The sequence below is a fragment of the Anopheles arabiensis genome, chromosome 2, assembly GCF_016920715.1.
Source record: "Anopheles arabiensis isolate DONGOLA chromosome 2, AaraD3, whole genome shotgun sequence".
Classification (NCBI taxonomy): domain Eukaryota; kingdom Metazoa; phylum Arthropoda; class Insecta; order Diptera; family Culicidae; genus Anopheles; species Anopheles arabiensis.
Window position 1 is genome coordinate 82,866,226 of NC_053517.1, and position 24,064 is coordinate 82,890,289.

The following is a 24,064-nucleotide window of genomic DNA, read 5'->3' on the forward strand; positions in this document are numbered from 1 at the left end:
TTCTTTTTTAAGGCGATTGGATTTGGCATGACAGAAGGTTGAGAAACAAAATCAAATTAATTTGTGGATTAGGAATGGAATAAGCTTTGGGGTTCATGTTCACCTATGAGTCATGTTTCCAATACTCCGATAGACAGTGTCTTGTATGAAGAATTGAGGCAAAAAAATCCAAAATTTAATTCTATCCGATATATTCATTTCAAAACCGTATAAACTTTCACATTTCACAGCTAGATGGCGCTGTTGAGCATAATAATGCTTGAATTTGAATAATAGATGGCGCTTTCTGCACAGTAGGAATGGTGAGGACGTATGAAATGCAGTAGTACTTCTTGAGTTTATGTTCTCAAGCGAGGTACTTGCGTGGATTAGCATCGTTTCTTTGGTCGTTCATTATATTTTTTGATAAATTTTGATTATTTGCCATCATTTTTATCTTTTCATCCATTTTTTCTATCGATTATTTCTATTTAATTCAATTAATTTGTGTTAATCGGTCTGCGATTAATCGTAAATCTCGACTCGAAAGAGCAACTCAAACATTGGATGAATCCTTTATCGTGACTAGGCTTGGGCAATCCGGTTCATTTTTATGAACGTGAACGTACAGTGGAGCGCCGTTTATGCGGGTACATACCTTTTATCTGGCGGTTCGTTTATCCGTGCTGTTGAGAAATGACAGTTCAATAAAAAAGTGACATTGCGTGCTGAGGAGGATATATGAAAACACCGTTATCAGAGCACATGGTCATAACAAATAACGCTATAAATCACAGCACATTTCAAATATTCTCATTGGAAAAACATGAATTTTATAAAAATTTGGAATTTTTTATCAAAACATATGATTAATTAACAGAAAAAAACAGGAATTTGTGATTAAATATATCCTTTGACTCATTATACGTTTTTTCGCATATCCGGGCGAGTCCCAATGAGCCCGGATAGATGGCGCTCCACTGTACTTGGTTTTCTATTTAGATGAACTGAACATGAATCGCGATTCATTCGTTCAGTTCAGTTTCAGTCAAAATATGGCAAATGGTGTCTTGTCGCAAGAAGAATAAAATTACTTATTACATCTTAAAACTTATTTGGCAGACCAGGACCTTCTTTATTGCGACGGGTAGGACGTTCTTTTTGTGAACGATCTGGTCAAACGGTTCACGTTCATATTTGCATTAGATGATATGAACGACCTGGCGTACTAGGACGTTCTTCGTTTCGAAGGGTAGGACGTTCTTTTCATGAACGCCCTGGTAATATGGTCACGATTATATTTGTATGAGGGAAATGAACAACCTGGCGTATTAAGACGTTCTTTATTTCGAATGGTAGAACGTTATTTGCATGAGCAAGTCAGTAAATTACGATTCATAAAGAATCGATGAACGTTGATTAGATGAACATTTTCGCTCGTTCTTTAGGATGATTTTAATGAATCGTATAGTTCTGGTTCTTAAGGCACAACTCTAATCGCGACTCGAAGAAATCAAACGAATCCCAATACGGATGAATTGTAATTAGCGAATCGAATGAATCATGAATTAAAAAAATCAATGAATCGACTCAATCCTAGTTCGCTAGTTAATGAATCAAAGTGAATTGGGTCAATGAATCACGAATGACGTGAATCTATGGTATGGTTTTTTTTTTGGCAAATCGAGTCAATCCAATGAATCATTTATTTTATAATCGTGTCGCTGTCTGTTTGTGATTTGAGTGCACCAATTAGATATAGTAAATTTAGCGAACGACGATTCGAGTATCAACAGAATCCAAAGATGCTTGTAGTGTAACGAGTAAAAGCATTCATTTTTGTGACGTAAAGTAGATTTATTATTTGTTAAAAAGAAGAAGAAAAAACAGCTACAAACAAAGCATTTCCAATGTTTCTCGTCGTCTCGTGCTCTTGCTCCCGGCGGATAACGATGGAGTTAACAGCGCTCTTCTACTTTTCTATCGTTTTCGTACAAACACGTGCGTGTATCATATCTCTCCACTCTCCACTCGCTGTATCCGGGAGAGAGAAGAGGGCTATTATATTGCTTCTTTGCTATAATATTAGTTATCGTAATGTCGACACTTCTTCTACTATCTTTTTTTTTTTAATTGTTGTCACACACTTTGGCTTAAATGCAAAACGAAACAAAGACACTGCACCAGGGACATCTTCGAAACGAAAGGAAACTTAACTCTGCTCTTTACTGAACGAGCGAAGAACAAAAAACACGCATGCATAGAATTTGTATGCAACATAGATAGAATGAAGAAATAAAGGAAAGTAACATCAATAAAGAACAAAAAACAACATAACAGACACAACAAACATACTTTTCCACACGTGCACATACACACACACTAGCACACTTACACACGCACGCTCGTCAACACCTCAATACATGGCACGCCTTGAATCGTGTGCGAATCTTCCCACCCTGTACTCCCCCCAAACCAGTGGAGCTTAGTGTCCCTCCGCCTCCTGCTGCTTCAGGTAGGCGGAAATTGCGTCCAGATCGCGCCGCATCCAGTCCGCATTCAGCCGGATCGTCTCGATCGACTGCGACACGGTCCGCTCGGTGCCGGGGAAATCGTGCTCGCGGAAGAACTGCTCGACCTCCTTCGCCCGCTCCTCGGTCGAGAAGTTCTCCGTCAGGTACTTGATCAGCCGGGCGAGCAGAAAACCGCCCTCGTACTGGTTCAGCAGCACCTGCCAGTGCTCGCAGAAGTAGTCCCACGCCAAGTCACGTCCCTTCGGGTTGATGGCGACCGACACGATGACAAACACCGAGTCCTGGGCGCGCACCTCCTCCGACATCGCAAAATCGATCACCTTGCGCAGTATGTCGACGTTGCCGATCGAGCCGAGGGCGCGCGAAATGCGATCCTTCTCCTCGTGCAGATCGGTCGCTCGGTACAGGCGCAGCATTTCGTCGTACGTGGCCAGATCGCCGTGCTGGAGCACTGCCCGGTAGCAGGTGCTGCGCAGATCGGCGGGAAGGACACTCTTGTTTTGGGCGTGTTCCTCGAATCTGTGGAGGGGAAGGATATTCGTGCGTTAGTTTTGCTTTCTACACCTCTTCTTTCATCGATTTACATACCTTCTCTTCGCTTCTGCCACCGTCTTTGGGCACCCGAACGACACAAGTCGACCGAGCACGAGCGAACGCAGCAGCGTGTCGAGATGGCTTTCGCCTGGCTTCACATCCCAGCCCAGCTTTTCCGCGACTGGTTGGTAAAGACGAACGCCGTACTCGCTGAACTGCTTCTCGGCCGGCGTGTGAGCTAGCAGTAGCTGCAGCTTGGCCAGACAGTTCGAAATCGACGACCAGACGGTGTAGTTGTTCTCGTTTCGATAAGCATCGATCACCTTCAGTGCCTACAAAATGACAATAAACAACATTTTAGGAGCTTGCACAACATAATGGCCATTCCAGACTGTACTTACATCAACGGTGGCACTCTTGCCTGCCTGCACCAGCGCAAACAGATCGTCAATCAGCCCCAACCGATCGAGCGGCGGCAGCGTCATGTTCTTGATCGCAGGCAAAAACTGCTCCAACATCTCCGCCGGATACTGCGTCCGGTAGTACCCGATCGTGCCCGGGTTGATCTTCACCCAGTCCTGCTCTCCGACACCCTCCACCGTAATGTCAGCGGTCGCCGTTTCCAGCACGGTCGATACGGCATTGCCCGACGACGGCGTCGACACGTTGATCGGAATCATCCACAGCGACTGTTCCGGCGCTTCACACCCATCGGCACAGAACTTGGACTGTGCGATGCTCAACACGCGCCGATTGCCCTCCAGCTGCTTCGACGACCGTACCTGCACCACCGGGAAGCCCATCCGCTGGATCCAGGTGGACATAACGGCGCCCACCGGTTTGCTGCTCGCTTCCTGCAGCGCATTCCACAGATCCTCGGTGCGCGTGTTGTTGTACTGGTGGCGCGTTAGGTACAGGTTCATACCCCGCTTAAAGTCCTCGTCGCCGATGTAATGGTGCAGCATGCGAATCACACTCGCGCCCTTGTTGTAGCTGATCTCGTCGAAAATCTCATCGATCTCGGACGGATGCCCGACCGGCACCTCGATCGGGTGCGAATTGCGCAAACAGTCCAGCTCGAGCGCCCGCGTATACATGTCCGTCACGAACTGCGTCCAGATGTCGTAGTCCGGGAACAGGTGATCCACGCACAGGAACTCCACGAACGATGCGTACCCTTCGTTCAGCCACAGATGCGTCCACCATTCCATCGTCACGAGGTTGCCGAACCACTGGTGCGCGATCTCGTGCCCCACCGTCAGCGCGATCGATTGCTTCCTGATGAGCGACGTATTCTCCGGATCGACCAGCACGAACGTTTCCCGGTACGTGATGAGGCCCCAGTTTTCCATCGCGCCCGCCGAAAAGTCGGAAATCGCAATCAGATCCATCTTGGGCAGCGGATAGGCAATGTTAAAGTAGTCCTTGTAGTACGGCAGCACCTTCGTGGCGACGTCCAGTGCGAACCGGCCCTGCTCGCGCTTACCGACCGGCGTGTACACGCGCACCAGCACACCGTCCGCCGACCGGTCCTCGACGTAATCGTACTCGCCGACGACGACCGCCACCAGATAGGTGGACATGACCGGTGTCCGATCGAACTTGAAGTGCACCGTGTTGTCGGACGGTTCCGGGCGCTCCTCCACCACGGGCATGTTCGACAGAGCCACCAGATTGGTCGGCACAATCAGCGAGATATCGAACGTGGCCTTTATGGCCGGTTCGTCCCAGCAGGGAAAGCAGCGGCGCGCATCCGTTGCCTCGAACTGTGTCACACCGGCGTACCGCTCTTCCCCGGTCGGCGAGAAGTATTTGCTGCGGTAGAAGCCCTTCATCTTGTCGTTCAGCTCGCCGCTAAACTCAACCGCCAGGGTGGCCTTGCCGGGCGGGATTTCCGCCCCGAACACGAAGCAGGCCGTTTCCTGCCCCGCATCGAACTGTATGTCCTGGGCGGTGAGCTGCTGGTCGCCGAACGAAACCGTCGCCGTGCCGAGCTTCAGGTCCAGTGCGTTGAGCGTGATGCGATCCGTTGCTTCCACGACCTGGTGAGAAGAGGAAAGAAACATATTAGTGTGGTGCGGTGAGGTACGAAACTGTACGAGATTTAACGACTCTATTCGCTGTCGGATCCCATAGAGCCGTTAGTAAGTCATTGATCTAACACACGATCAGTCGCCGGATCGAATCCAATCCTTGGTAGTGTGCAAGGATTTTTAAGAAAAGTAATTTAAAAAAATCGGGGCCAAACCAATACCGCGTTGGTGGTACAGTCGTTAACTGTGTACGACTTATAAACATGCCCGTGTCATGGGTTCAAGCCCCGAATAGACCGTGCTCCCATACGAAGGACTGATTTAACTATCATCATGCTATGTGCAATCAGTAAGTCAACTGAATGCCAAGCTCCCCGTATAATGGATGGTACAGGCAGGCCCTTGACCAAACAACGGTTGTGTTGTGTCAAAGATGAAGAAGATTTAAAGGGAGGATGGAAGAGTGTAATTAAACACATTTTAACAGACACGTACGTAGACTTTTGAGGTCAATTTTCAGATAAAATTGATAACATAATAACTCTATAGTGGTGATTGTATTACTAAGAAAATAGATAACTTCAAAATGAGATTTGTCTCAAGTTTTGCTCACGTTTACGGTCAACAATAATAAACAACACCCATCCAGACGCTCTCTGTGTCAGACATGTACCCCGTGTGCTCTCAAACAAAACAAATTGTGCATTTCAACCAGCTGAGATCCACATTTTGAGGTGTTTTTTCCATTTTTTTTTCTATATGTCTGGTGAAAATGCTGAAGTACTTAAAATTACAAAAAAACATACACAATGTATAGAGAATTTACAAAAAAAAAAACATGTTTACTCCGAAAAAGACATTTTCCTTAGCTGGTGAAAATGCTGAAGTACTTAAAATTACAAAAAAACATACACAATGTATAGAGAATTTACAAAAAAAAAAAACATGTTTACTCCGAAAAAGACATTTTCCGTACGTGTATATTGCACTATATACATTCCCCCTTTTTTGTACTTCCCCCTTCTGCACAATGCAAATCGCAGCTTGTAATGACAAGTCAGCATTTTATTTTCGTCTACGTGCCCCGTTAGCTTTAAATGGGTTGCGAGGCGGTCAGATGTGTTTTTGCAATGGTCTAGCAAGGTCGTTTACCTTGCAGTTGAACCGTCTCCACCGACGCAGCTGTACGTATCGCGTACTTTGCAAAGGAAAATGGTAAGAGCTCATCCATAAATTCCGTAACGCAAAGATTGGGAATTTGTGAATCTTAGCTCATTGTTTGAATAATTTTAACGTGGAGCGTATCCCTGTTTTATTTCGATCTAAGATCTCTGATCTTTAGGGGTTGCAGTTTTGAGGAACTTGGGACAATAAAGGCACGGTAAAAAAATATTGTAATATTGATTCGAACACGTTTCTTTTTACGTGCTTTATGTGCTTTTGAGTTCATGTTGAAACATCTTATTTATTATTTAAAAATATCTTTCGGTCAAGATCACGTATGGCATACGTGAAAAACAATATTGATCAAAACAGCACTGCTTAATCTTATGCAAAATTTTTATGCAGGGTAAAATGACTATAACCACTTGGCCAAACTGGCCATGAAATGGCAAAACAACATCAACTATTGCCTGACATATTGGCAAATAAAACTATTGTCTGACATCTTCATCTTCTATTTGGCGTAACGTACTACGCGGACATGGCGGCCTATACAGGCTTTCGAGACCTAATTCATTACCACGCAGCCGGATAGTCTATCCTTGCTACGGGGGGACGGTTCATTCTAAGCTTGAACCCATGACGGGCATGTTATTGAGTCGTTCGAGTTGACGACTGTACCACGGGACTTGATCAGGTACTTGATCAGCCGGGACTGTACCACGGGACCGCTCCTGCCTGACTTATTGGCAAATAATGACCAAATATCAATACATTTTTCTGAGAAAATAATATTATAGGACAACAAAATATTTAACCTGAGTTTCAAGTTTCAGAAACTGAAAATTTTCTAAAATATAGAAACATTCCAAGGCTTTGATTCTGTCAAAATACTTGTGCATTTCAGCTTATGTTTCCATGAATGCTTTCTATTAACCCAACATGGGCAAACTTTAATAAAGTTGCTGCAGTTTCCCGTCTAAAATAAATGCCTTAAATAATGAAAAACAATTCTTATTTTCTCTAAGACCAAATTACACAAAAAACAGTATTGTTTTTATTTACTTCAATCACTTTTGGTATAACCCAAATCTACAACCCCTGGGTCGTCAGCCGCCCATTGATTGCTTTCCCAGCGTTGAGCATCTTTTGCTTTCATTTCATTCATCTGATGTTTCCGCTCTTATCGCTTTGTGTTCTTGCCCATTCTTGAGTCTTTGCTGCTCGGTCCGGCTGTCGAGCAACAGCAACGGTGAAGCAATTCCCGCCGATTTTTATTGCCCATACGGAAACCCATGCTTTTTTGTGTGTTGTGTTTGCGAGATCATTCGTTATGCTGTTATTCGCGATTCCCAAGCCCGTATTGCTTGCAATGGTGGAGACAAATTTGGCAACCCCGAGACGAAAGAACGAATAAACCTGTTTCTGGACTGGATCACAAGATATACCGACTGGTAGATCAGTTTTTTCTTGTCATTTCCGTCCCGATACGTACTGGCATGACGCGTGAGAATAGTTGACAGGAAGTTTTAACGACCACGTTTGCCGTTTCATTGATGATCTTCCGATCGCGACATTGGATGCCTCAGATATATTGTTAGAGCTTTTTTTCTTACTTATTTCTTTTTAAATTCCATTTTCCATTTTAAATTCAATCAAGAATTTCTTGCTCTAAAACTATTGAAGTCTGGACACTTAAATAATCCAAATTGATCGATAGTAGCAAAATATGCGGTACAAACAAATGTTTATTCATATTTATATTACTGACAGACAACACTGCTAACAACAGACAAATAGAAAAAAAAGTTTCTAATGGGATTATTATTCTAAAATTATACGAAAGAACATAAGAGTCTTAATCACTCCAGCAGGGTAACAGATTACCAGACAGCTACACGATCGTTTCATGTTGATTGCAAGGATTAATATAAATAACATCGAACCCTTTTTTACCCTTAACAACACCCCACCAGCAGCACCACCCCCTTTTGTTGTCTCATTTGGAAAGCAAAATAAACATAATCCGTTCCGGATCATAATAAATCGCTTTAAAGCAGAAAACGATCGCAACGAAAAAATGACCGCAAATCTTGTCCAATTTGTTTAAAATTCGAAGAATTCCTAACCCCCAACACGGTCGGCACGTCATTATGCCGAGAAGCCATAAATATGCCGGACCACGATCACCAAACAAACAGCCGATCATCAAAAACACCTTCAAGATGTTAATGAACTGTTACGATCCTCTCGCAAAAGTTCTTCCCAAAAGCTTGTCGGAAGTATAACAAGGTGTAGATCTGCTTTCCACGAAAACGGCTAATGATCGCAACCGCAAGGGACACACCATAATTCTCCAAACATCCGCTCACGGCTAGCCGATTAGACGATGTTGTCCCCTTCGTCCTTCTGCTAATAGTTCTCGTTTGCTACACACACACACATCCCTCTCAGGGACACCGGCCCGAGAGATGGAAGTGAGAGGGTGAAATACTTCCACTACTCACTACTACCGGGCAGCCTCTGGGTTTGCGTGCCACGCGCGTTGGTGGTACGGAATGCAGGCCTCCGCTCCGGCGTTCGCTTTCGTGAGCTGTCATAGCTGTTTGGTGGCTCATTTTTCTGCACCCTCAACCAAGCTGTTGACGAGGGTACGACGTTGGTTGTGCTTGATTTATGCTAAACAATCTCTTCTCCCCGGTCCGGATTGGCGGCTAATTTCGCTTAACCGCAAACCATGCGGAACACACCAATGACAACCACACGCTCTGTGTAGTGAAGGTTGCCGGAGGTTTAATCGCGGGGCAACGAAACAAAAAAATACAAACCGGAGGGCAAACAAATATCTCGCACCTCTATCCCACGCAAATTCGCAAGAAACTCTCAAGAAGGGGGGGAGACGGTTGGGGGTGGGCACCGCACGACTTCAAATGTTGTTTTTAAAACTCCAACATTGAACTATGCCGCCGCGATCCCGAACCGGTCTGCTGAGCCGGCGTGGCGATCCCACACCACGTGACGTTGTGGTTGTTAATGCTGTTGTGGTTTTATTCCCTTGTCACAAAAAAAGAACTGGGATTGGCACACGTATAGGAAGAAGTGGTTTATATTTGTGATTTGTAAAAATAAATAGATTGGAAAGCAACATTATCATGAGGTTACTGTGTGAAGCTTTCAGCACAAAATCACCTCAAGTGGCCAAAACTAGCTTTGGATGTGGGACAGTTCAAAATCCTTTGGAAATGGCATTCTTTAGCAGATATTCAGTTAAAGTATGATTCAAGACAAGTTAAACGACGCAATACGGGGTTTCGAGGATTATATCGACATGTTCAGCGTGTTCTAGTTTTATTCAGGCATATAATCGACTCTTATTTTTAGGACATTTAAGAATGAAAAATTAAACGCTGAGGCACAGCGTGAGAACATAACAAACGACAGCACTGCAGAATCGTCAACTCCTACTTCCGAAAGTGTCTATTATATGCATGAACAAAACTACAACTCGCTGGACATGTGTATATAATCCTCAAAACTCCTGTAAAGTCTCACAAAGGTGATCCTCGAAGGGACCTATAGCTAGAAGAGACGTCAAACTTAGGAAAGCTTAAGGAACGAAGCTCAGATACACGGCACAGTCAACACGATCGTTTTGGAGAAACCATTCTACGGAGAGAGGATTGATAGTTTCGAGGAACTACTTTCCTCTATACAGCACATGTCAGTCAATTACGGACAGTTTATGTTTGAAATGATTTTGTACGGTCAGATCATCTATCGTCATAAAGCGTTATCAGTGATCAGTTCCATATCTGCTCTTTATGCAGGTATGCAAGGTATGTAGGTATGGAATTTATAGATAATAATTTTAAGGCACCTTGAAGTATTCCCAATGAATGATTTTGAAAAAAAGAAAAGAAACTGCTGGCATTTTAACTTGAAACACATAAGAAATCGTAAGGGTGTGGAGTTGTCTAACAGCTTTTAGACTTTCAAAACTTTCAAGATGTTTTTCGAAAGTGACCGGGAAAACCCTGTCATTACAGTATGTAAACATTTTTATTCGCCACGTGCAAGATGTTAATCCACATCAATCTGACATTTCATTTCCATCACAATAATTTCTAATTTCTCCAGCATAATTTTCAACACGACTCAAGCTGGATTGAGTTTGACAGTTCTTTGTTATACTTTGAAAATCATGTGTTGAAACTGAAATTTCATTTTGAAACTAATAAACCATTTGACAGCAGTTGAAAAACATCTTGCAGGCGGCGAATTATGATGTGCACATTCGAAAGTGACTTGAAAAACTCCGTATTTGTGACAGTTGGGCTGTTGAAAAAACCTCGCGCTACTGTTGAATAATGCCGTTCACATTAGAAACTGTAATGTTTCAGTTCTTCCAGTTCATATGTTGAAAATCATGTGTAAGAAATGAAAATTTATTATTATGCAAACACACCATTTGACAGCTGTTGAAAAACATCTTGAAGGCGGTGAATAATGATGTGACTTGGAAAACCCTGTAAGTACTAGAAAAGGATACTATTATCGTACATAATCGTCCATATAACCCCCAGGGATAAGTTTTACGGTACAGTTTAAATGTTGGGAATAAAATACGATACAAATCCAAAATAACTGTTTGTATGAAAAAAAATCCTAATTTTAAACCAACAATCTGCCATCTCTCCATCATATGTTTTCAAATTTAATATTAATCTCTCTGTTTAATGTTTTCTTTTGATAGAACAGACATAAAAATATTCGTCGTGCAAGTAACATCCCAGGATCCAAAACAAATCAGTACCCATTCAAACGATGATCGCTTGAACAATCCATGACGCGCACCGCATAAAACCGATCCCTCCCCTTATGGTTTCCATGTTGCATGGGAAGGAAGGGATCGCGCGATCACACAATTTAAATGTCACTTTGCAACACTGTACCGCCGGCGATGCGGAGGGAAAGCAAAACAACAACAAAAATGGTACAATACATTCACAATCCAGCCCTCTCCCTCTCTCACCACACCATATGATCGGGACGCCGTTTTGCGCTCGTTGCATCATCATACTGCCCCACCTTCCTGTGCCCTTTCCCCCTTTCTCCAACACCCCCACACTTACAGACACACAAACACACACAACCTCGCGATCGCGTTTCCCTTACGCGATCGTACCTTTCCCTTTGTGCATGTATGTTGTTGCCCGCTTGTTGTTTCTGCTCTGCTCCTTCAAACTGGAGCGAGAGAGCGCGCGCACACACATTTGTTTCGTTATGCTAATTCGCCCCACATGGGAAGGGCGGGGGAGGGGTGTACCGTTATGTTGTTTTATTTACCACCGGATTTACCGTTGCAAATCCGTACCCCGCATCCCCCAGCCAACCGCACACACGTTGTCCAGTTCGTGATCGCGATTATGTGTGGTATTTGGTGATGTGTTGCTGTGTTTGGTATGTTTTGCATTTGTGTTGTTTTTACTTTTTGTTTGTTTTAGACCTCCCCCCTCCCCCTCCCCGTTTCTTCTAGCTCTAGAGTGCAGCGTGAGCGAGGGAATGGAATTGGAAGGCAAGAATAATTCTTGATCGTGAAAAAGGAGGCAACTTGATGCTGTTACAGTACCGTAGAAGGCCAATGGCGATTATGTTCCTGTAAGAGGTAAGGGGCAAAACAATGTAACACATTGGAACCCTTTTTAATAGTGCATTTGAACCTCTATTGGGTTAAACACATCAAGGACTAATCCCACGACATCGTGGGATCGTTCTGCAACCGTTGCCTCGGTAAATGTCCCACCCAACCATTCACGATCGCGCGCGATCTGCTCTTTAGCGTTAGAAAGTACGGCAAACGGATTATAGAATTTATTGCCTTGAATGAACAGAATGAACTTTGCCGTGGCATTTCCAGCACTGGCAATAAAGTATCGAAAGAAAGTGAACGAGCGGCTGAAAGACATTTCTTTCCACCCCGCAGCAAACGCCAACACCGATGGGAAAAATATGATCCGCCTAGTGGGCTCTGGCAGCGGGAAAGAGCCGGGCCCGTTAATAGCAAATGGGATAGTGAAAGTGATTTTCTAGCATTTTCTCCAGCCGCAACGAATTGGATTCACCGCCGTTTTGCAGTAACAGGAAGCATAAGTTGGTTGTAAGCAGTGTGTGGTGCAAGCTAATTATTAATCGCACGAGGATACGGGGCAAAGGGTGACCACCCACTACATTGGGCTTGGATGAGTTATTTGTCAGGTAGGCGGTTTTCTCCCTCTCTCTCTCTTTTCGGCTCGCATGTTTGATAAGCGGGGCTCGTCCGTGAAAAGGGCAAAACGCTTATGGTTGAACGTTTTTCGTTTTTTTTTTCACTTGTTTGCTTTGGGGGAAAAACTGCAGGACGAAGCCATTTGAGCGGCGATGTCCGAGTGCCGAAGGTTAATGAACTGATTAAGGGGGATGGTGGAGGCGCAATGTTTGGCGCAATCCGGGAATCGATTTTATTGGAAGTTTGAAACGTTTCTTTTTCTTTTTTAACTTGCGGAAGTTGAACTTGTCTTTAAAATGGATCATTTTCAAAATATCATTCATTGCTTTAACATTTACTTGCACATGGCATGTTCAAGGACATTTTAGCGTAGGAATTACTAAAAAATATTAAAAAATAAAACAAGTTTAACAAAGGGCTTTGGTGTTGAGGAGATTCAATTAGGAAACCAATTTTCTAAAAAAAAAAGTATTGTTTCTAACATTTCTTTTGCTTGTCCTTACGAGAAATAAAAAAGCATTTTTTTGTTATTTAGACACTTCTTGGCATGTGTGAGTATATGAGGTTTGCGTTCGACGAGTATATCAGTATTTCGAAAGATTTACCCTGTTTGCGTTGATTTTTTATGTAAAGGTTGGACTACACGGTATAAGCTCGATTTCTAAATGACGTTACTAGTAAACGGATGATGCAAAACAGTTGATTCTTCGTGTGGCTTGACTGTTTACATTCAAAGATACTAAACAAACATTTCCGTCGAAAAGCGTTAAAGTGTTTTACACAAACGGTGCTCGGTGCTCCTAACATTTCGCTAAGCCAATGAACGAAATTGAAAGATGTGAGTCATCCGAAAGTTTTGGGAGGAGTCCAGCTTCGAAGATGCGCCGAAAAATGGTCGAAAATCATATGTTCAGGTTTCAGGACCAAAAGTGTCGCAAATCGTTTGGGACATGTGTGCGCTGAACCTGATGGGATGGGCGTCGTAAAGTCAAAAGTGCAGTAATTAGCTGCTATTACTTTCCGTACTGGCAAAAGTACTGTCCTTAGTGCTTATAGGGGTTTCCAGAAGTTATCATAGCTGTGGGACACTTTATTGACTCTTTCTTACAGCAAATGAACTTATTGTAATGGGAATTGGACTCTCTAGCACCCTTGTTGGACAAATCCAATAGGAATTTCCAACGAGCCTGTCCAAAAAGGGTGCCATAGAGTTCAATTTCCAACGGATAAAGTTCACTTCCAATGGGAAAGAATCTAGGAAGTGTCACACAACTATGCGAACCCCTGGAAAACCCTGTATTACTTTCTGGTCCATCCTTTATGTTTTGTTGGTTAGCATATAATCTGATAGTTATATGATGTTTGCACTTCCAACGAATTTCCGAAGACTATTTGGAGGTAAAAATAGTACCGTTACAATTCAGTTGGCCGAATAAGTACTTGAGACAATCAAAAACATAATTGAGAACACACACAATGTAAGACCGTTTACTAACAAATTAAGTCATCAATTAACGTTTATACAATTTCCAGCATGAATCAAATCATTCCCTTCCTTCTTGACGCTAACTTTAGCGCCTTTAGAAGAAAGCAGCTGTACAAAGTTATAACAATCACTTCATTGTTCCCTTCCTGCAGTTAAGTTGCTGCCCAAGAAGATAGCAAGAAAGCAACCTCATCTTATAACACCATAAAACACACTCCCCAAGACACGACCAGCTAAACAGTAAAACCGTCCAGCATGAGCCTTTTCTTCCATCATTCCCTTCTGTCCCGAAGCACGTTTTTCCCTTCCCTCCTCCGAATGTGTTTTGACGATACTAACAGCAAGCAAACACATGTGTCTGCATGGGATGAAAGATGGCCGGCCATCGGAACGGGGGGAGGGGGCTGGACACCGTGTGCCACCGCCGATAAGATGTTCCCCCTGGGGATTCCCACCCAAAACGACTCACCTTCAGCTCCACCGCGGTGTTACCCTCGAACGTGAGGGCGGTCAGGTTGGGCTTCAGCGTCAGCCGGTAGTGCTCGGGCACCACGTTCGTGGGCAGGCGCTGAAACTTGGGCTTGCCGGTAGTTGCGGACATTTTGTATTCACTTGTTTCGCACACGTCACTGCCGTCGATGGTGGCGGAGGTGCTGCTGTAGCGACGCTGTGTCTCTCGGGCACAGCAGGACACGGTTCTGGCACTGTTTCCGTCACACCCGTACACAACAACCGGACGCACCGCTGCGGACCACACACCGGATGATTGCTTGGGAGCGAAATGCACGAAGCAACCGCTGCTCGATTGTTGTCGCTGCACGCACGCGGAAACGCGGGAGCGGGGTGGAGTGTTTCGTTGTTCACGCAATCGGTACCGTTGCCACGCCGACGTGAGACCTACTGTCGCTGCTGCCGCTGGTGACGTGACCGCCGACGGTGAGTTGAACAAATAGCACTGTTTCGCGGCGGTGGCGACGGAATCGTTCCACCGTCCGGCACTGTATGGACGCGGTGCTGCTGCTTGCGGTGCTGCTAGTGCTGTGGTGTGCTGGAAGTACTGAACGCAGACTGCGGGCGCTAGACGTCGATTGCCGTACAAAAGGCGCATGGAAAGGGAAGAAATAGGCGTGTGCGTGTGTATGTGTGTGTGTTGTACTTTACGATATAGGGCAGAAAACACGGACCGGACACGGGGAATAGAGCTGAGCAGTTCGACGAGGAAATCGCGACAGGAAGAGAGAAAAAACACCGCACCGACCGAGTGGCACACTCTCTTCTTCAACGTTTTGCTACGCTTCTTGCTGTTGTTGTTTTGAAATTGCCAACTTTTTTGACAGCTGCAATCGCCCCGTCTCTGTTTCGCTACTGTCGGGAACGAAGAAAGCATCTAAAAAGAGATAGAACATAACGGCGAAGTGAATGGTGGTCTCGCTCGTGCAGTGTGAAGTTAGGTGGGCTCTACACGTCGTCATACGCAATCCTGAGAAAGCTGTCAAAGTGACGTCGGCAGCTGTTTGAAGTAGTTTGACCGTTAAAGACCAGGCATGGAGAAAACTAGTGCGGAAAAAAAGTTTTAAACCGTCTTCAAGGGCAAATTGGGAAACGTGTTGCGATTGAACTGAGTGGAAAGCTTAAATTACTCCTTCATCTGAACGAATGCAACGGTGGACATCAATACAGTCTTTCCCAGAGTTACGCGACACTAGAGTTACGCGAATTTTTAGTGTTGACAGTTCATAGGTGAAATTGGTTCAATTTCTTCAAGCAAATGCAAAATTCAAAATAAATTCCAAAACTTGCTACAAGTTTGAAATCGCTTGATTCACAGAAATATTTCTACACAAGAACATTATCTACATAAATTGTATGAACTTAGTAATAATGATCAATACATTATAAAAATTAATTATGAACAACTTTTATATTTTGGATGAAAAATGTGATATACGACTTACGCGAAAATCCGAGTTATGCGAATGTTCCTGGAATGCATAATTCGCATATCTCGGGGAAATACTGTATTAATTTGATTTCAACAGATAGAAAAGTATTGCATTAAGTACTAATTTTCATCTACAGTGGAGCGCCGGTTATCCGGACTCATTGGGGCTCGACCTCGCGCGGATATTCGATTAACACGAGTCAAAGGATAGATTTAATCACATATTCCGGATTTATATTTCTTCTTCTATTTGGTGTAACGTCCTACGCCGACATACCGGGTTATACAGGCTGTCGAGACTTAATTCATTACCACGTAGCCGGATATTCAGTCCTTACTACGGAGGGACGGTCCATTATGGGCTTGAACCCATGACGGGCATGTTATTGAGTCGTTGGTGTTGACGACTGTACCACGGGACCGCCCCTTAATATTAGGATTTTAATTTATGTTATTTTTTATAAAAATTACCCAATTTTTATTAAAATCATGTTCTTCTAATGAGAATATTTGAAATTAGCCATGAATAATAGTGTTTTTTGTTATGACAATGTGCTCTGATAACCTTTTTTTAAAATATCCTCCTCAAAACGCAATACCTTTGCATCGAACTGTCATTTCTCAACAACACGAATAAACGGACAACCGGATAAAAGGTACCCGGCTAAACGGTGGTCCACTATACTTTTTTTTTAGAAAAAAGATTGATACAAGGAAATTAGAGTGATCATCATGGCTGTCATGCATATTTTAAAAACATTTTGGTTCAGATGTTTGGTTATCAAAAAGGCTTACCCTTTCATTTGTTGTTTTGAAATCAAAACCATATCGCAAAACTAAATCAATCATAAATAGCCGGCTCAACAAAGTACAGAGTTCATTGAATTGTTCGTATTTATTTCATTCATTTAAATTGTTTACTTCACTTACTTCACCCCTGCCTTTTACTTCCCCGTTTCAAATCCCAAACCAGGATTATCCATCCTTCTCCATTCTTACCACCCTCTCCGTCACTATCCGAAATGGATTTTAGTCGTCATATATATACTTTTACTTTTATTTAAAGTTTCATAAATAAACAATATTTTGCCTGTTTTGTTTCCCTTTCTGTTTGTTCTTCCTGCACATTTTAACTGTGTTTTCTTCTTTCTTTCCATTTCCTCTTCTACCACACGCTACTATCATTTCCTGTTTTCTTTTATTTTGTCACTTTGCAGTGCTGTTCTCTTTTTTGTTTATTCCATTTCCACGTTTCGCATTTCGTCCTCTCCAGTTCAGTGTATTTTATTAAAAGTATTTACAAAAATATGAAAACATTCACCTCAACTCTTGCCCTGTGTCCTTTCCCGAGTGCCCTACCGGAGGGGTTTTTCTTCTTCTTCTTCATCTTCTGTTCCATTTTCTGTTGCTTTCGACTGCTTTTAAACTGAGTTAGTAAGCAGCGATGGAGAGAACACTAGAAACAGGCGGGCGTGGCAAAAAATAACACAAAAATACAGCCAAATAGAGTTTTGCGATGGTTCACTTAAGCTTTTTCTTCTTCTGTTTTTTTGCTAGATCAACACAAAAACACAAAACAATGATCGCGACCGTGCGTTACTTCTTATGTGCTAGTGAGTGGAAAGGCGGCAGCATCTCCCGATCACGTGGTTCGAGCTTAGAAATACAGCACACGTGTGTGTTTCGCTTTAGGAGACACGTGCGTGTGAGTGTTTTAAGTTCCTTCTTCTCTCTTTCTCTCTCTCTCTCTCAGTTTCTTTCGTTTTAAGTTGCTTTTTGTTAGTAATTCTATGGACGAAATTTATGGGATGGGACGTGCAATATTAATGTGTTTTTCGTGTGGATGTGAGCTTGTGAGTGAGTGTGCGGTTCTCTGCAGATTTAAAAAATAAATCATTTCTTATCTCTTGCAAGCAGCGCTAAATGCTTCTTGAGGCGGGTTTAGGATAGGAATTGCGCGAGCCTTTTTTCCCCCTAAACCAACAACCACCAAACTACACTTCAATCTCCTTATCCTTCCTCTATCCGCTCTGTTGCATCGCCTTCGCCAAAAAACAGTATAAGGCTCTTTAATTAGTGATTAGCGAGTGCGATCAACTCTCTCTCTACCAAACGATCTTCCATTTCCTTCCGGGGACGGTATGTGAGATTTAGAGTATAAGAACAAGGGAATTTAGGTTGCGCAGAAAGAGCAAATGTAAATTGCCGTAAAGCTCCTCGCGGCATCAAGGACTGAAACTGAACCTCGCGTTAACGTGTTTGATTGCGACTCCCTAATCATGCCTTTCTCCTTTCTGTGGACCGGAAGTACCTGTGCCAGCTTCATTCGATCGATCGCCTTCTCGCATTCTTTACCCATTCATTTTGCTCGTTTTCACTGCACAGTTCTACTTTGTTTCTTTTACTTGGTTTTATTTCTAATGTAAAGAAGTGCTTGCGCAATTTAACGGGACAGGGCAATATTGCTACTCATCTGTGTAGTACTCATCTCATCATCTGGAATCATCAGTCAAGAACGGGTCTACCGAACAAAAAGTAAAACCTGTTTGATTAGTTCGTAGATTAGGCTACTGTACTCCTTTTCCCTTCTCGTTTCCTCTATTGTATCTGTTTCAGTTGTGGTTTATTCTATTATTGTTTTCCCCCTTCTCCGTGGAAGATTTGACTAGCTGTGCTGAGAGCTTGGGAGCGCTACTATTCGAACAGTGAAATTGATTCGGAATTTGAATAATTTGCTTGGGAATTTTATAGTTTGTTTCTCCTACCTTTTCAATCTATCAGAGTGTTGTTTTCCAGGAATTCCTACTTGCAATACTGCATATACTACAATCAAGCTTGATTGCGAACTGTGTGTAACGCCTATCGCGCGCTAGTCGTTTTACTTGAAACGGGTGAGAATGTAAGCTTCTCAAGGAACGATCAACGAAACGGCCCTAGCGATCCGACTTGATAGATTCAGGGATTTCAACAACTACCCTCAGTATCTAGAGCAGTGGTTGCGTTTATTCTCTTGAATGAACTCTGCCATAACAAACCCCGTTCAAAACGTACAAATTCCATGCATTACTATTTCTCACAGTTTTCTGTGTGTGCCAATTTTGTGTATTCAGAATTAAATGCAACTCAAACAAAAGTATCAACATTAAGAATTAATGTATCAAAGTTGTTAGATTTAACTATTTCTTCCTGTTTTGTTTTTCTTTCTTGCTTGTGGTTTAAAATGTTTCCCTTTTCGGTTTACACTATTTATTAATACTAATTTGTTTCGCCTTCCTGTTCCGGTTTTTCTTCTGTTCACACAAACACACACACACACTCACACACATACCAGTCAAACACTTTTAAAGTCTTACACAGACATTTGCATTAGTGTTCTCATGGGCAAACGTTTGCTGTTTGCCTCTCTTATCAAATACACTCTCCTGTCCCCATCTCGGAAACGCACCTTACACCTCAACAGTGCGCGTGTGGTGAGTGTGTGTGAAGGGGGTAAAAACACAACGCGAACAAAGAGACAGAGTGTACGCTTGTAGGCTTCTTGCGGACCGGAAACAGGATGCGGAAGGAAGGAAAAGAGTAGTTCAAAAAGAGTTTCACCATTCAAAATTGTGGCTGTGGCGCGGTACGGCCAACGACGCGCGCGCTTGTGGTAAATACTTATAAACTGTGCTTTACTTGCCGGGATTACTTCCTTCCGGTGCCCTTCTGCATTGTTTTTGATTATTGATGCTTACTCAAAAAATCCCTCTTCGCATCCCTTTTTCCTCCCCATCCGTGTGTGTTTGTGTCTTTTGCTTCAATATCACATTTACTTCACAGAACCAAATCAATCGTATTAAACTATCAAAAATTCAAACATTTATACATCTAAAGTTCGGTCTCGGGCAGCTGTGTCCACTAATTCGTCTCCTACTAGTTTGAAAACTGCTTCCATCTCCTTCTATTGGGGTTCGTTTATGTGTGTTACGGTTTTAGCCCGCTTTTTATTGTGGGAACGTGGTGTTTGCTCACTACTTGCTAATATGCCTACAGTGATCGCGGTGCCCTGTTCGACTACCCCAAAAGAACCGACCCCAAGAACGAGGATGTACTGAGTACTAACTTCTACTATTTACTGCTTAAACTGTCCTATGTATGAGGTGTTTTTTTTAAGAGTTTTTGTTTTGCTTGCGCTACGAGCTGACAAATTGATGTTAATGCGTACTCTTTCCATTTTGTCTAACACACACCTGTGCCTTTTGTGGATTCATTTTTGTTTTTCATTCTAAGTATATACTGTGTTGGTTGGTGTAACGCACGCGCACACGTCTACTGGGGGTCAGTTTTCCGATTGAAATTTTAAACGTTTTACTTTAAACATTTTAAACGAGCGTAAGTCGAACAGAAACGTCCCACAGAAACGGTTGGATTTGAATTTAGAGCTGAATTGTTCTGCGAGTTTATAACATCTGCTTGTCGGTTGTTTTACCCCGTTTTGATTGGTTTAACTAGAATGAGACGATGGCAAACCTACTACGGAGAGTTTCTACTGTTTTTAATTGGATTTTCTTTCCCTTTCTCAAACCCTCATTAGAGCTCCTGCTGTTACAACTAGTTGTGTTCGTACTGAGCTGTCATTAATTCACTACTCTAACGGGTCTATACTCTATGCTTTATCTACTTTGAAAGTACCTTGCTTATGTTTGTTTTATTTATGTTTTTTGTTTCGTTTTTACTTTTCCCCTTTCTTCTACCAACTGCTGTTTACGTTTATTCCGACTACGTGAAATTTGATTTGCGTTTATTGTTTTAGAAGAAGTGTTTGCAAGTGTTAAGGAGTTTCCTGCTATTACTACTACTAGTTGCACTATCGACTATGGTTTGCCCACGAAAGAGAAGTGGGATGTTTATTGGAAAAAGGGGCTGATGGAGGGGGGAATGAGGATAATACTTAACAAACGGCACCGAAAAGTCACACCGAAACCGGAACAACAATGAGGACGATAAACACCACCACCGGAAATGGCCACACAAAGCGGGCTGCCGGACAGACAGCTACAAAGTATACAAATCTTTCGCCTTTCGAGAAACCAAGATAAAGTATCATATGGTTTCTTCTTTTACTTTTTAGGAGGATTGGATTCATTTCATTTTGATTATCGCTTATGATTGAACTGTGCCAGCTACGTAAGGATTGCAATGTTTCTAATGTCCAGTGTGTGTGTGTGTGTGTGTGTTAGTGTATGTGTGCGTGTTCATCCGTTTCACCATCTGATCCCTGAGAGAAAACGAATTATTTCGTATGCTTACTATCCTGATGATGTATCAAAGAAGGGCCAGAAAGATGGGAAAAGATAAAGGAAAAAATACAAATTTGTAAATAATAACGTAAAAAAACTAAATAAACAAAAACGGTAGTTATGTAAAAAATAAAATAATTCCATCGTATGTGTAGTTTAAAGATTGTTTATTTCGTGTCTATGTATGAAAGGGGGGGTTTTGCTGTCTGTCTATAGCTCCGCCTAGCGCTATCTCCCACATAGGCTCCGCGATCTGTCTCAGTTCCGATCATTTTAATAATAAACATTTGCACTTAACGTATAATTCGTAAATCAAAAAAAGCCCATAAAAAAACAAAAACACATTTTCTATGCTTTGTATCAATACTTTTTTTCCTTCCTTTGATTTATCTCCTAATCCGCTACGACGGGGGGGGGGGTTTAACGTTACCAGAAAGAGGGGAAAAGGAAAACGATCGTACACATGCGACGATCGATGGCGAACAGCACACCATTTACGTGTAGTAAAATGTATCCCCAATAATTAATAATAATACAGGGGCGATCTAGTGAAATAATTTGTGTTGCGGGGGTTGTGTGTGTGTATTTTGTTTTACATCGCGATCTGGATATAAAGGGGGCTCTGTTAACGAAAGAACGATGATCCAACTTACACAGCTACAACACCACACACTTTCCTATGTAAAACAGAATAACGGAATTGCCTAAAACTCAGGTGACACTCATCTCGGGATCGTCGTTTTTTTGCCCTACGTTTTTGTGTGGATTTTTTCTTCAACCCTACCCTTTCCTTTCTTTCCTCTTCATTGCCTAACCCGGTAGTGTTTTCCACTAAATGCAGCAAATTGTGTACATGTGTATGTGTGTTTGTGTCTGAATGGGGTTGTTGGTGGAAATATTGCCAGCGCACAGAGTTTCGGAGTAGCAAAATCAACTCAGCTGCGCAAAACCACGCACGTGTTTAGGCCTACCAGTTTGATGTGGATGCGAATTGAGTAAATGTACCTACTTTTACCAACCTCGGATTAATCACACAACGGGGTTTGTGTGTGTGTATGATGAACTCACAGCCTGCGGAAAGGGCAGACCAAATCCATCCGCCAACTTCTTTTCCAAGGGTTCAAGAGAGATATAGAGACTAAAAAGCATGTTATTGTCTACCTTAGACAATACCAGCAGCATGCAATAAAGCAATACAAGGAATAGATATAAAATCATGCACAAAACTGGATACAACTCATAACTAGCCCATATAATATCACGCTTATAGAGCATATGCAACCATCAATTTAACCTGTTTGCAATTAAAACTCTCTCTTTTGTGTGCGCTCAAAATAGGTAAACTAAAAGTGTTTAAAAATGAAGCAATTGCTGCCTATTCGAACGAATAGTATCATCTTCGATTTTCAAAAACAAAACAAAATAAAAGAAAAATAATGAATTTGACTCCCTCTAACTCTCTCTCTCTCTTACTCTCTTTGCTCATTTAATGCTCTTCGCAGCACAGGACGGGATATGGAAACCAAAGACTAGGCAATGGCAAAAGGTGAACAACTAAGCCGTATGCAGATGTGTTTGAAATGTGTGTGTCTGTGAGTGTAGGGTGAGGGTTGGCGAGCGATGTATGAATGAATTGATCACATCCTTTAGCTTCACTTTGGTTCCCGAGGACTTCTTGCGTGGCTGGCTCAATCGTCAATGCATGCGTGAGTGACTTTGTTTTTTGTCTCCGTGTGCCTGTTTAAGCAAAAGGCAACAATTTGAGGATATCTATTTTTGATTCGGCTTTTCCACACTCCTCCCCCAATCCGGCCTCTGTCTGCTATTCGCCCCGTTTCTGTTCCTGTTCTGCGCATTCCGCGCTTTTGCGTTTTGCTATGATCGCTTTCTTGCCGCTTTATGCTGCTCCCTCCCGTCTGTGCACTCACACCGGCTGCCCTATCGTCTTTAACGCGCCAAGCACACACACACCCACACAGCACACACAGCACACACACATTGGTTGCGAATAATTCGGTGTGTATCGGTGTGACGGTGCGTGTGTGTGTATGTGTTTCATTTGTATTGTAATTCATCTTCCACTGCGTCTTCTGCTAACCAGCAACGCAGGTAATCACATTAACTACTAACAATAATAACGTATTGCATCTAGGGTTTTGCTTTGTCTTAACTCTCATGCTCGGTGCCCATGGTGGCGGTTCGGTTCCGGATGCAAGTAAATACCTTCCACGGTGAAGATGGATAATTCTAAAAAAAGTTCAACAAACAGGGCAAAAAGTTAGAAATGAATGTTAATAAAAAAACAAGACCACGTCGGCATCCTAATCATGCCCTGGCTCTTACCATCCGGCAGTTCGTATAGCTTTTTTGGCAACGACGCAAAGTACCGATGGCGCAGCGCCTCATCCGCGCTTATCCGGTTATCCGGATTGAGCTGCAGAAACGCCGTGGCCATCGTTTCGCCCTCGTTAATGTCGTACAACCGGGGAAAGCTCAGCCCAAGCTTGCGGGATTTGAAAAAGCCTACAAAGATAAAAGAACGAATTTAGTCCAAAAAAAGAATGCATCACAAATGGTGACGCGATGACGCGCACGCCCGAACCCTACCTAGCATTTGTAGCTTATACCCCGGTAGGTGCGTTACCCCGGGCCACGTGTCCTCCGTCGGTGTGCCGAGAATTTTGAAGATCTTGTCCAGCTGATCGTACGTGTCGCGTATGCCGGGGAAGGTCGGCATACCGGTAATCATCTCCACAAAGATACACCCGACGCCCCAGATGTCGAGCGAGGTGGAGTACTCCGTACTGCCGAGCAGGACATCTGTTTAAATAGAAAAAAACACGGGTCA

The 24,064-nt window shown here is 43.0% G+C and overlaps 2 protein-coding genes across 6 annotated transcripts in view; both read right to left on the reverse strand.

Annotated features, from left to right (window-relative positions):
- Positions 1 to 1,811: 1,811 nt before the first annotated feature.
- On the reverse strand, positions 1,812 to 15,305 carry LOC120897371 (puromycin-sensitive aminopeptidase). Its single transcript, XM_040302212.1, has 4 exons — positions 14,465 to 15,305; positions 3,449 to 5,089; positions 3,102 to 3,379; positions 1,812 to 3,032 (listed from the first exon to the last, which is right to left on the reverse strand). Exons 1-4 carry the CDS (start codon positions 15,101 to 15,103, stop codon positions 2,465 to 2,467), a joined length of 3,126 nt encoding a protein of 1,041 aa, XP_040158146.1. The 5' UTR covers positions 15,104 to 15,305; the 3' UTR covers positions 1,812 to 2,464.
- A 1,501-nt stretch (positions 15,306 to 16,806) lies between these two features.
- LOC120897374 (cyclin-dependent kinase 14) overlaps positions 16,807 to 24,064 on the reverse strand; it is a 137,767-nt gene continuing 130,509 nt past the window's right edge. For all 5 annotated transcript variants that reach the window (XM_040302216.1, XM_040302215.1, XM_040302219.1 and 2 more), the window contains 3 exons: positions 23,824 to 24,036; positions 23,560 to 23,739; positions 16,807 to 23,463 (listed from right to left, as the gene is read on the reverse strand). In XM_040302216.1, coding sequence (XP_040158150.1) covers positions 23,390 to 23,463; positions 23,560 to 23,739; positions 23,824 to 24,036 — 467 coding nt within the window. In that variant the 3' untranslated portion in view covers positions 16,807 to 23,389. The remainder of the gene's footprint in view (positions 23,464 to 23,559; positions 23,740 to 23,823; positions 24,037 to 24,064) is intronic.

Coding starts and splice junctions, on each gene's coding strand:
- LOC120897371 (XM_040302212.1), bottom strand. CDS start 15,103: ATGCGCCTTTTGTACGGCAATCGACGTCTAGCGCCCGCAGTCTGCGTT. Junction 5,090..14,464: donor ACACCGCGGTGGAGCTGAAG/GTGAGTCGTTTT, acceptor TCTTCTCACCAG/GTCGTGGAAGCAACGGATCG. Junction 3,380..3,448: donor GCAAGAGTGCCACCGTTGAT/GTAAGTACAGTC, acceptor GTCATTTTGTAG/GCACTGAAGGTGATCGATGC.